At 39.2% G+C, this 13,548-nt stretch overlaps 1 protein-coding gene and 1 long non-coding RNA gene across 10 annotated transcripts in view; one reads left to right on the top strand and one right to left on the bottom strand.

Moving 5' to 3' along the window:
* Positions 1–42: 42 nt before the first annotated feature.
* On the bottom strand, positions 43–9,701 carry SLC24A5 (solute carrier family 24 member 5). Its single transcript, XM_083850103.1, has 9 exons — positions 8,498–9,701; positions 8,059–8,238; positions 6,609–6,692; positions 6,416–6,519; positions 5,989–6,089; positions 4,922–5,205; positions 3,989–4,195; positions 1,001–1,102; positions 43–458 (listed from the first exon to the last, which is right to left on the bottom strand). Exons 1-9 carry the CDS (start codon positions 8,697–8,699, stop codon positions 136–138), a joined length of 1,587 nt encoding a protein of 528 aa, XP_083706229.1. The 5' UTR covers positions 8,700–9,701; the 3' UTR covers positions 43–135.
* Positions 6,403–13,548, top strand: part of LOC310904870 — a 140,313-nt gene continuing 133,167 nt past the window's right edge. For 7 of the 9 annotated variants that reach the window (XR_014588657.1, XR_014588660.1, XR_014588661.1 and 4 more), the window contains exons 1-3: positions 8,107–8,245; positions 10,305–10,614; positions 11,551–11,630. This is a non-coding gene — a long non-coding RNA (uncharacterized lncRNA). Of the gene's footprint in view, positions 6,540–8,106; positions 8,246–10,304; positions 10,615–11,550; positions 11,631–13,548 lie in introns of those variants that run through there. The other 2 variants (XR_014588658.1, XR_014588659.1) reach the window with 2 other exon arrangements.

The raw sequence follows: 13,548 nt of genomic DNA, 5'->3' as shown, positions 1-13,548 counted from the left end.
CATGACTTAGTTCTGTAAATAAGATTTAGAGCCCAATGGGAGTTTTGGATTTATTTTTTTTTAATTTGACTAAATGAAGAAACTGATCTTTCTCTTCTGCTTTTATTTTTTCATCAGTATAATCACTGATTAAAACTAGTTACCGCAGACCCTTGTAGGATTGTTCCCTATGATGCCAAGTTCATATAAAATTGATAATACGGTAAATACTAAGTACAGTACAAGACAAATTGCTCCCAATTTTTTATCTATTTTCCAGCCATTCAGGTGAATTGCCAGAAAAATAAAAACAACTGAACAGATGAGAGAAATGGCTGTGTATGTCAAACCACTGCTGTTCACTTCTATGGGTCCTGATGTATTTATGAAGGCAGTTTTTATAAACCAGGGTATTCCCAAACAGAGCATATCAAATATGTTGGATCCTACAATGTTAGACATAGCCATATCTCCATTTCCTGTAAAAACAAGAAGTACAAATAAGCCCGCATAGTTGTGCAGTATGAAATTGCCAAACTGTTTTGGAGGAACAGAGTATCGGTCCTCAACCTCAAAGGGTAAAACACCCTTTTCAGCCTTTTTGTTCTAAGAACTATAGATACGATTCCACAGACCATAGTTTTGGGTACTGCAAACATAAAAATGTCTCCCTATATCACCAGCATCTGCAAAGTTGCACTTAAAATAAGCTAGACAGGTTACTCTAAAATCCACAGTTATGTTTAAAATACCAAGACCTACGGTTATGTTTTGCAGTAAAACTGTTAACGTGCTTAACAGCAAATCAAACCAATCTAGAATACTTCTCAGAGAGGTTTTTAAATGTCTGAACCACAGCCTCTTTGGGTAAGCTATCTTATTTATTAGTAGCAAACTAAAATCTAGAATCTGGAGCAAAAATTTTAAAGTCACTCCTTGAATTTCCAAAAATGTTAATTTTTTTTCCATAGTACCTTTTAAACATGTCTATTGAAATGAGCCTGAATACCAAAAGCTTTACCTTTTCGAGCCACCAGCACACTTGCAACTGTATCTGGTAAGCTTGTTCCTGCTGCAAGTAGTGTGAGACCCATTACTGACTCTGGAATTCCCAGTGTTTCACCTGTAGTTGGTAAATAATGGTAGAAAACACAAGTATAGTTTTAGCTTGTTTCATCCAAAAAATTTCTTTGGACTTTTCTTGCTGGAGAAAAGATCAGTAATCATACAATAATTCCAAGAGGAATCTGCTCACTAGCTTAATGTGACTAAATATAAAGTGACTGAACCATGAAGTATTTAAAAACAAGAACAAAGGAATGTCATCCTGTTCTTGTTCATCAGTCAAATAAAAAGGAACTGTGATATAGTAACCATCTTATTTTACAACTTTCTCAGAGAATTAAGAGGAGGGTCTCCACTGTTCAAAATGGTATGAATTATGAATTACTCTTTCAGACACAGCAGAAGTTTGAATACCTAACATTTTTGGTTTTGAGCATCTCATCATTAGCGCTTGAACATGTTTTGGAGCAATAACTCTTATAATAAAACATTCACTCTTTAAAGGGGGAGAAAAAAGCACGAGTTTCATAGGGAGGAGGGTCATTAAGATTGTTACTGCAATACTGTCTCAACTGCATGACTTACACACTTTGTTCCGATTAGAAAGCTCAAGTTTTTTAGTTCTTTTGCTGAATTTAGAAGAAGCATAATGAAGAACTGTTAAATGACTTAAGTATGAGTAAGTCTTTTAGAAGCACGATTTTTTTTAGGTAAACACTTTAAGAACAGTTTTAAATGGTTATTAAAACAGCAGCCTACCCCTCACGCCTGTTTTTAGTACCATATGTGCTGAAAGAGTATTAGTTTCTAACTTAAAATACAGTGATTCAGGTCTTCAAAACTGTTTTAGCTGCCTTTAGTTCTACATACCATTCACAACCATCTACATGCTGAAGTTCTTGATACTTCTGTTCAAACCGTTACATAATTAGTTTTTCTTCAACTTTTGTTCACTAAACACTTAATTTTTTTTGTTGAAATCTGAATTCTTGCTTACAATGTTTTGACACCAATAAGCACAGTTTTCTTAAAATAAGAGGCGGTATGCTGTAAGCTAGGTCAGCAATGATTGCCTAGTACATACCAGCTTAGTTTAGATCAGCCCAGTAAATTTATGTTTGAAACTTACTTTCCGTTCAAAGGGACTAATGTGATCCTGTTGTAAACTTTTTACTGGTATTTCTTTTTTCATCACTCCTAATGTAAGAGATGTGTAGGATGGAGGGACCAACACGATCAGCTTTTGTAAACTAATCTAAGCAAATGAAGGTGAAATATGAGTGAAGCAGCTTTACGCACCCAACAGTAGTTTCTAGCCCTCTGAAAGTTATCATAGAATCTAAACTCAGGTGAATCTATTTTTTTTTAAGATAGATTAATCTTCTAGTTAAAATGTAGAGTTGTTTTTTTTTCTTTTCGTTTTCTGGCAATTGACCATGAAGAGAGAATGGTCTTATTTTTCTAGCCTTTGTTTCATTTGTGTATCAGTAGCAGTATCTTGCTATAGTAATGAAAATTTCTTTGCTAGTAACAAAAAGGTGTACTAAATTAGGTTTGTTCTTGACCATCAAAATGTAGTCCCCTGCTATGAAACACATTCTCATAGGCCATTCTCATATGAGAACAATTCTCATAGGCCATTTATGCAATGATAGAATATTTTTGAGTCACCTTTCATGAAAGAACCTAGACTTGAATATATATATATATACATATGTGTAATTTTTAGAGTTTTAATGTGTAAATAGAACATATTTGACCTAGAAGTAGTGGGACAAAGACCCCAAAGCTGCTTGTGATGACTCCTCAACATGGACTAACACTAACACATTATTTGAAACTCCAATGTACCTGCTTTCATATGAATTAGTGTTTTGTCTAGAAGAATGGCAATAACTTTCATTTGGATCCTGTTTCAAAGGCTTCTAGCATTCAGACAGTAAACCCTTGCTTTCTAGATACAAGTGGAAAAATTTTTGACAAAGGAGTGAACCTGCTGGGTGTTATATCCAGAAATCTATTAGTAATTTCTCACAGGTCTACCTTTGTGTAGGTCTGTGTCTGCAGTCAACATTTATTGAATTTAATTTGAAGACAATTTAGGATGCTGAACTAGCAGAATACTGAGGTAGGATTGGTGAGCTATAATGTGGAAATGGCAAGCTTTGTGCAATTTCTTTCCTGTTTAGTGGTTTCTTTTCTGCTTGTTCTTAAAGACTTTTTTTCTTAAGCTGACTGGAGAAACAGTGAAATGAGGAAACTTTTAATACTTTAAGATATTTTTAGAAAAGTTGTTTTTACACTCTTTCACACCCTTTCCCTCACTTAAAAGCAGTGCTTTTACTGTTTGACTTTATGATGTGGATTTTTAAGAGATACACACATACCTGCACACCCAAGAATATTTAATGAATATACAACACTATAGTTAAAATAATACAAAAACGTGGGCATCTTTTTTGGCAGTTCATTTAATGCCAAGTCTCTTATTATAGTGTTCAAAAAAATTATAGGTATAGAAATAATGGATATTTTTACAAACACCTGAACCTTTAATTCCAGTCTTAGTGGCTTCCATGTGTGTCAGACTTTAGCTTGATGAATTTATTGCTGTGTACCTAATTGTTTCACTTCATGAAGCAGTTTAATGAAACTGTCCTTTTAAATATAGGCTGTTTTTTGTAGCTTTGTAAACAAATTCTCTTTCATGTGATGATAAGCAGTCTGAAGCAGCTAAATTCTAAAGTAGTTTTCATTAGATGGAAGGAGGCAAATGAAGCAGTCAAACAAGGGTTTTTGTTTGTTTGTTCTAAGCAAAATATGTGTTGCTAAACTAACTGTTAATTGTAAAAAAGAAAACTTCGCAGAGAAAAAAATGTGGTTTTTTTTTTCAGTGATTCTTCATTGGCTGCTTCTGTAAAGCAGCAGTAGTTAAGGTACCTACCTGCTATCGTTATCATCCATACAAGAACGTAAGTTATTGCAGAAATCCATGCTGCTGACATTAAAAATGTCACCATGAACCAGTTCCTCCAAAACCGTCTTCTGCAATCTGGTGTAGTCAAATAGAGTAGTGTAATAATAGGAAGAGATAACACCCACAAAATTCTCTTCATATCTGCTTCAGGCATGGTGAAGACACTTGGATGATCTGTTGAGGAAGTAACTGTTTTAAACTGTAGCATTATGTTTGAATCCTTAGTATAATACAGTCATACTATTTGCTTCTACTTTTGAGAATACTGGAAAAAGGTTAAAAAAAAATAATTCTTTGTGACGTTGTAATTGTCGTCTTATTAGTACCTATAACACACTTGACTAAACTCTGAAATCAAATGTTCTTTATTACCATGTCACTAGGAGAGAACCAAGGTGGATGAAAAAATTATTTTCCTGTAAGGTTTATGTAAAATGTTTGCCAAGATTTAGTACCAGCTGCTGATTTGCTGAAGTGAAGAGGAAAAGTGATCTGTGGCCCCATCAGAGCTATCGCTTTACTTATGCTATAATGCATATTTTGGATAACAAACTGGCCATTTGTCGTAAGAATACAATATAAGTACAGAAGCAGCATGCGTTTCAGCTGATACTGCGTTTTACAGGCTGAGTTGCTGGGAAGTTTCAAATATGCACAGCAACAACTGATGTTCTATTACTGACACAAATAAGCAACTCCCCTAGCATTCCTCTAGTAACTACTATAAATATCACAACTATAATTTTACTTAATGTTATATTCCAGGGAAGAATAATGATTTACTTAAGTACTATGCTAGAGTTCTTTTGTGAACAAAATCTGAATAATATCTCAAACCATACTCTTTATTAGAACTGATGCAAACAGGCATGTAGCGTTTAAATTTAATAATACTTCTACCTTCAGAGATTTCATCAAGCCCATACAAGCTTGTTGAAAGTTGAGAATAGTCCATCTCATCTTGAAAAATACCACTATCTGTTCTTGACTGCTGACGAATTAGAGGTCCACTCTCTTCCCTCCATCCAGCCAATGGCTGCTGCTCAGCATTCTCTTCCATAGCTTTTGTAAAATGCGAACAGCAGGGACTGAACCTTTTCATGAGGCATTGGTTGATTTTAATGTCAAAACACAGTACCAGAATATAACACCCATATATTAATAATAAGGAAGCACTTTCATACCTAGAATGAAAAAAAAAAAAAAAGAAAAAAAAAGATTTTACATAACTTGTAATATATATATTAATATATAAAAATAAACTCATTAAAATGGCTGGCATAAGAAGAGAAAAAACTTGCATGAATTGTGAAAGGCAAAAACAAAAGCATCTGTTTGCACTTGTATGGGCAGTGTCATGGAAGTTAGTAAGTGTCTCCATGTCTTTCAGTAGTTTGATTCATTCCACTCCCCTGCAGAATCTTGTCTGTGCATTGTATAGCTGCATGTTTTCCAGGGGAACTTACTGAACAACTGATGTTTGCAAAATTGAGTCTTCATATGATGGTTATGGAGAGGTATAGAACGTGCTATTCTGAGTGAGAAACTTCAGGAATATAGTACTGGACCTGACTGTACTGAGACAACAGGAATTTCAGTGTTGACTGAAGAGTGTTAGTGTCAGAAGCTCGTGATCCGCTTCTGAGACGTTTTTTTAGTGGTTAAAGGATTAAAGGAAGCTTCTAAAAGAAGCAAGCTCTGAAGACTAATTGCTATGCCAAAACAGGTATGATAGAAATCCTGAAGTCTGTACAGAGAAACCTATGCAGATCACACTTTATAAATATGCAGGGTTTGAATGTTTAGGTAATGATCTTTACAAGCATTGTGATTTTCTACATTTTTAAAGCCAACAGGATGCTTTTTTCTGTTAGTGAATGGCAGTTCAGGCTACTTGAAGTTTTTTGTTTTAACACTGTTTCACTAATCTCCAGTCAACATGACCTCAACACTACTCGTGCTCTTACCAGTAAATTCTGCTGTCAGATATCATCGCAAGGACCGCCGCTACACTAATTGTATATGCCAGGCAGTCTCTAAACAGCGGCCAACAGGATAGCCTCGAAACCTGCAGATCACAGATTCATTCACATTTTTTTTTTTAAATTTGTCTGTAATACTTTCACTAAGTGCTGTAAATACTGCATCAATATGTTGTTTCTATATTATGTACAAATTTAAGATTCTTAGGAATGACTTAAGTATGATATTTAACAAGTTAGTGTTTTTAAAAACTTTCATAGCAACTTATCTTAAAACAGATTACATGCTGGTTTTGCTACTAAATAATAAACTTGACAGTTGTCATAGTAAGTCTCTCTTGACTTTTGTTGGCAAAACAGAAAGGATAACCATTTGGTTCTTAGGTATGGAACTATCAAAGTTGATACATACCATGCTAGAAAGCAGCCCACAAGCTGCACAAATCCCAAGAAGATTATAGATTGCTGATCCGAGGATGGTGCTAATGCCAATATCTCCCTTTGTCACGAAGACTCCTGCAAGCAAAATGACTCAGGTATGTTCCAGTTCAGCAGGCAAGGTAAAGAATTCTGGATTCTGAGGAGTCAAAGCATGTGTCTCTTACCTAGAAAAGCAGTGACAAGCTCTGGAGCTGAGCTTCCAGCAGCCATAAAAGTTGCTCCAGCAACATCCTGAGAGAGGCCAAGGCCTGAGGATAGAGTAAAAGTATTGCTTTAAAAATAAAATTAAAGAACTTCAGTAGTGTGTACCTATTACATGCATTAGTATATGATGTTAAAAGCTACTGCAGTTCAATGGAATGAACTTTGCTTGCTTTCATACAGCTAATGCATTTATTTGAAATGACCAAAATGTATTGAAAGGGTAGCCTCATTTATTGGGCTAACTTATTCCCAGCTTTATTACAGAAAATAGTTTAAATACTAGAAGAGGAGCACTGATAGTAGAAGACATTTTGGCATGATCTTAAAATGTAAAATAGGCATACTTATGTAGGATCTGAGTGTATCATAAGGATAACAATTGCAGGGAGATTCCTTGGACTACAGTGTGATAAGGCTACATGATTCAAGGCAAGTCTATTTCAAGGGAAATCTGTGCTCCTGTGTCTTAACATACCAGAAATATTAGGTAAATTCAAACCAATGCTTGGATGAGCGTGTCTTGCTTGAATGCAGTAAGATTTTTGTTCTGGTAAGTTGTCTGTTTCAGAAATTTAACTCGCTTTTTTGATCAAGGTGTGCACACTAAGAATAGGCAAGTATGGCTAACTATGGAATGACAATCTAACATTTATTGTCAGTAAACAAACAAACAAAAAACTAGCTCTGTAGCAGTGCTTAAGCTTACATTTCCTGTAAGTGGTCCAATGTGGAGAATGCTTTCCAGTTCAGGGATGAGTTTCCCTAGCTTTTTTGTTTGTTTGTTTTTTAATTCTTTGCAATGAAAAGCTGAACTCTCAGCCAAGACCATCTTTTTAATTCTGTGGTCTGCTGAACCCAAGGAAATTACCACAGGTTAATGAGATTTCACAGAACTGCTGTAATTATATTCCTTTTCTTTCTGTGTCATCCCTTTTATATGTAAGCAGTTGCTCATACTGGTACTTGTTCAGTACTTTGAAAAAAATAACCAAAACTTCAGCAAGGACATCAATTCCCATGATTTAATATAGGAGAGGTTTGGGATTTTTTCCTTCCTCCCCACCCCCCCCACCCCCTTTTCCCCCTCTTGCCTTTACTGGTAGCGTGGATTTACAGCTACTCACCTAAAGTTATATCATATTGTCAGTTTCCTGAGGAAATTTTAAGATTTTCTTCCAGGTATAAGGAAAGCACATTTTAAATAAATGCTTAAGAGGAGTGTAATCAGAGTTTATTTTTCAATACAGCGTTGATATATTGCATTGAATTAAATGTTTTATTGATAAAGTCTAACTGTGCAAGGAGACTCAGAACTTTAGTTTGGTCTCCAGAGCACTCCAACTTTGGTACTTTTCAAAGAGGATCTACATGAACTTAATTTTAGAGGAAAAAGGAAGGATGTTCACTTACATTCACTAATGATCTCTAGGGAAGGCAGGAAGTAATCATCGCACACAATGGACACGGCCAAAAACATGTAAAGTATAATTATGAAATAGATAACGATTCCTCCATCCTTTCTCTCCTGTGGTGTAAAAAACCCCTCAGGAAACTCCGATGAAGAGGAGAGGACACAGTTCGTCCTGTTTTCTGAAAAGTGAGTACAAGGGCGTTACGCATCCCCACGCCGCGTAGTTCTCAGGCAGCGGAGCGGCGTGTGCTCCACACGCGGGCTGCCTTCGGTGGGGCTCTTTCTCTCAAAAGGGGTTTATCTGCCTCGTAGGCTCCAGGGCAGCCTCAGGAGAACCGCTGGAGTCGCCGCGGTGCGAGCGGGCTCACACCGGCGGCAACGACCGCGGGCAGAGCCCCCGAGGGGGCACCCGCTGAGGGCTCAGCTCCCGGCTCCTACCTGCGTCCGCAGCCGGGCGCTGGGCCCGCGCTCCCCGCGGCGGCGGCTGCCAGGCCGCCAGCAGCAGCGGCAGCAGCAGCAGTGTCCGCGCCACCCGCCGCCTCCATCGCCCCTCAGCTCCCGCTCGCATTTCGGCGGTGCTGCAGCAGCTCTGAGCGCCGGGAGGAGAGAGGCGGCCGGGGTTGGGGCCCCGGACGGTCATGTGAGGGCCGGGGCCGGTCCTCCCCCCGCGCCTCGTGGAGTCCCGGCCCCGGGCTCCCTCAGGGTGCTGCCGCCCCGCCCGAGCCGCGCCCGGCTCCTCAGGGCGGCCGCGAACCGGTCACCGGCCCCCCGCTCCGAGTGCCTCGCCTGGGGGCTTCACCTCAGGCTCCCTCAGGAGCCGATGGGTACCGCTGTCAGGCTGTCACTGCCTCTCTCTCCACATCCTCCTCTCCATTTGAGATGGAAGGTTAATTCAGCCTGTTCTGATGGAAGCTGTATTTTTTTTTGGGCCAATTTCTCTTTGTTCCCACCGATTCCACCAAAATTCCTGTCAGGCTGTGCGAGTACCGGCCTTGTCCCCCCTTGGGCGGAAGAGATGTTCGTGCTATTTAGGTAAACTATTCAGCAAGGCCGAGACCGACCACGCAATCCTTCCCTTCAGAGCTGGTTAACTAAAATTCTTTGTCTGGTGACCTTTTCACAATGAAGTCATGTGTATAATTGAGGATTAAATGGTAAAATACAGTCTTTTAGCAACATGGCTTTATAGAGCCATTCCCCCCGCTTCCCCTAGCCACTGGTTACTCAGAAAGGAAAAGAGTTAGTTTTCCACTAAATCTCTTACAGACGTGTCTCCACAAACGTTTTCAATCCCATTATGCAAAATGACATTTTGAGGTGCCTGTGTTGCTATTAATCATTTATTAGGTGCAGGGCTAATGCTTACAGTTGTGAAAAACACGGGCAAACTTGAAAATGGTGTTTTGCTTCATTGCATCTAATCCTTCCAAAATCTTGTTCCCTACATCCCTATTGCTCGGCTAACACATGATCAGCCTCTCTCTAGTATACAGAAGATGAGATAAGGTGATAAAATGGTTATTTTTCTTCTGCAGTAAAATGGAAAGAGTAAACGATCCTGAAGCCACCATTAGAACATGAACACTTGCAATTGCTGTTGCCCGTTTCGGAACCTTCTGTGGCCTAAATTTTATTTATTTATTTATTTTGCTTACCACAGTAAGAATGATTTTAACGGTCAACATTTTTAGAGGTGACAAGTACCTTTCAGAGAATGAGTTATCCATGCTTTCTGAAACATATACCAAAGTAGAGTTATGGCAGCTGCTGCTCCTGCTTTACAGGAGGAAATAAATTTTGGTTTTGAAAGATTTAAGGATAGGATTTTCTTCCAAATCCCACTTTCCACCGTAATAAAATGGTACAAATTTTCTTGTCTAAATTACCAGTGTCCATTTCCCTAGATAGGTCAACAGAAAGGGTTTCATTATCAGGATAAGCAGCTTCCTTGGCATTACCTGGCTCCTTCCCTTCGAGCTTATCACTTACTTACTCTTAGAACCTCAGCAAAATTTTCTAATATCTGCTGTTTCACTTCAATTTAGATAATTTTTTGATGATGCACTCTTTTTTTTTTACTGCTTTAAATTGCTCATGGACCTGCCATTCTGATTGGAGTGACTTCTCTGGTACAGCATAGTGCTTGCTGTGTAATTAGGAAAGCTTAGTCATGTGATTTCAGGATTTGGAGGTTTTACTATGGTCTGGTTTTGCTATGCATTCAAGCTCTAATTCCTTTTTGCAGGCACCCCCTCTCCTTGCATAGCTGAAGCAAACAAGAGCTTTGATTTTGAAGACTGAAGCCTACTTATTTTCCCAAGAAGTTGTGAGTGAGGTTGCTGTGCTCACGCCCTCCTTGCAAAGCACACCCTTGGAGAAAGCAACAAATAGACGGAAAAAAAAACCAAAGTCTTTCAGCGTGACGAACCATGTGCTACATATCTGTGTGCTTGACCCAGTGCAAAAATACGCACAGCTAGACTGTGTTTTGGCCTCAGCATGGCTGGCTGCCTGGTCTGGGCTATTTCAGTCTGAGAGCCTTCTGCAAGGCTGAGGTGAGTCAACTAATAGTTCAGATTTATGTGTGCTGCTGCATTTTTGGCTGCTGTTAAGATAAAGCCCAAGCCCTTAGTAGTAAAAAATAATATGTAAATAAATTTTTCAGAGCTTCTGAAGGAGAGAGAAGGGCAGAGGTTTGCTATTCAGGTTGCTAACACTAATGACCTACCACTTAATGGGCTATGCCAGAGTCTCCCATGGCTGCCCAAGCACAAAGCTCTTAGAGGGTGAGGTAGCCCCAGACTACAGCAGCCATAGTTCCTTTCCTGTTGTCCATATTCTGATGTAAACTAACTGTTATAAATCTGAATGCCCCCCGTTCAAAGGAGGACTGTTTTGTTTTGCTATGACTTAAAGCAAAAGGAGGTTGGGCTGTCTAGAGATCTGACTCCACCTGTGAGCTATTTAGAGTCTGATGGACAGGCTGATGGGCCAGATGGGAGAAAATGTACATTGGGGTCAGCTGGTCTGTCTCTGGGCAGCAGGTGCTCCTCTTCCACAGGTGAGGTAGAACGTTAGCATTTCTGTATACCTGTACAGCGAATTTTGAATTTCTCTGGCTTCCTTAATTATATGTGCACTTGCATTTTTTTTTCTTCTAACTAAAGCTGTGAGCTACTATTTCAGTCCTACGTTGATATCTGTATAAAATTAGCCCAATCTGGGGTTGAATGAGTGCACTCGGACAGCCCTAGAGCTCATAGGAGTGCAGCTTGCTGGTAGCTGTACCCTAGTGGTATGGTTTCTGTGCCAGTATGTGATCCTTGATAGAGCTGCGTGTTTTTCATGGGATGCTCTGTGTAAGTATACACCAGTAATGCTCCTGATGGTAAGGCCTAATGTGCTGGGGAGCAAATTAAGTGAAGATGTTTTCATCCTCAAGAAAATCCACAACATTTTTTTGGTAAACCGGTATTATCTTTATTTGGCAGAACAGAAGTGGAGGATGAAGAGGTAACTGACTGCCTGGACAACTACTGCGATTGGAGGCTGTGCTAGAGCTGTTCAGAAGGTTGGTTTCCACAGTCCTGTTCTTCTGATCATGCTGCTCATATGGCTCTTTGGAAGCTAGAGTAGCTATCTGTGTAAAATGGTGGTCTCTAAAAGAGCTGGTAAAATAAACTCCCCTAACCTGGGATGTTCAGATATCATCCTAAGGTGATGAGATAGATATATTACTGTTGCAGAGTTAAAATAAGTTTCTTCAGTATAACTCCATTATTTTTCATTTAAAAGATAAATACACTGTCATTGTCAGACCAGATATTCCCCTTTGTCAGCATTTCATGGCTCACTTCCTAGATCTAGATAGATTGATGATAGCCATTTAATATTCTTTTCTCCACAAGCAGTGATTTGAGAGTTGCCAACTCTCATGATGGCTGCTGTTTTTCTTAAAGCATCAGCTTCCTGAAGTACATTAGCTGCACCAGAATCCTATCTTGTTTTCCCTTTCTCTCAAATAAATATTTGCAGAGAAAGCTTGAAAAAGTGAATCTCAACTTCCAATGCTATAAGACAAATAAACACATGGCAAAGTATTATTTTCAAGCTAATCTCATGACTTGAGGAAGGGTTGGTGGGTTAATTCATGGTTTTAGGCCAGCGAAAAGGGGAAGGATTTTGATTTCTGGCCCTCAGCTCCCTGAAGTACATGAAGAGTGAAATGTTCTGCTATGAATACTTCTGAAGATCCCTGAAAGATACAACTCGGTTGCAGCCTTTTGTGACAAACAGGAAAAGTGATTGAGCTTTGAAGGAATAGTGTGTGTTAGCCAACACAAGCTGGTGTGAGTCAAATTTCTTCTAGAGCTTTTGGCCTTCATGTTCTGGCCTTGCGCATATGGTGAATATTTCTTTATTCACTCTAAGCTGCAAAGTTGTGAACAGTGTATGCTTTTTGGTGGTTCATAGTTAGACTTCAGTGTTGACACGTCTGTGAGCTGAATGTGGGAAGCTTCCAGCTTTTCTGTTGCACTGTTTGGCTGCTTCCAGCTATATTGCAGTCTCTGAGTGAGTGACGAGGTTATTTTAGACAGACCATGAAAAGCATTTGGGCTACAGAGTTAAGGGGAGGTAGGTGTGGGTGGGGAGTCATCTGAAGCTGCTGTCTTCTATGGGGGTTACAACTGCGGAATATTTTTTGTGTTAGCTGTGAAATAAAGTTATTCCTGGTGGTCGTGTGGGTCTCATTTGCTTTGGAGCTTTGCTTGTATTCCTAGCCTGGCAAAGGCATAGCTTGACTTAGGCTACCTACAATGTCAAAAAAGGTGGAAATTCCTTGGTGGTAATTTTGCTCCCTTGTCCTCAGATGAATACCTGATGAAAGGAGAGTATAATATTGTCAGCTGGAGAAGATTGGATCTGTTCATTTTGGTGCCTGGGGGTTTCTCTTTTCCCGTTGGCTCAACCATATAAAATTGTGCCTCCCATCTTTGGGCCCAAAGACTTACTTGTCTCACTTAATCTGCTGTCTCTTTGGCTACAGTGAAATTATACCCCACTTCTCATGGTCTTAGCTTGCTCACTGGATGATTTGATCATCTGTTCAGGACATCAAAGGAATCTGTCAAACTGAAAATGAAACTTTCCAGATTATTATTATTATTATTATTAAGATTTAAGTCAGAAAGGTCTTCTCCAGTAGTATTTGAACTCTCCTCTATGCGTTAACTGTTTTCTTTTGGTTAAAAGTTCTCATTAAGACAATTGGAATGTATCATAAATGCCAGTGCTTTTGGTATCACAGAAACGGACGTCTCATGCTGGTTGGCTACCTAGACTGATCACTTCAGAAACCCTTATCTCAAAGGCTAGGATAAGTCTCTTTGTACTGCAGTCCTCTTTTAGAAGCAAAACAGCTACCAGAGCAGGGCTGTTACTAGCCAGTAATTAGTCTTATCAAATGCTGTAGAGAAGCTTCTTTGTAT

The sequence above is a fragment of the Anser anser genome (assembly GCF_964211835.1).
Source record: "Anser anser genome assembly, chromosome: 10".
Lineage (NCBI taxonomy): Eukaryota > Metazoa > Chordata > Aves > Anseriformes > Anatidae > Anser > Anser anser.
This window is presented reverse-complemented; position numbering and strand designations above follow the sequence as displayed.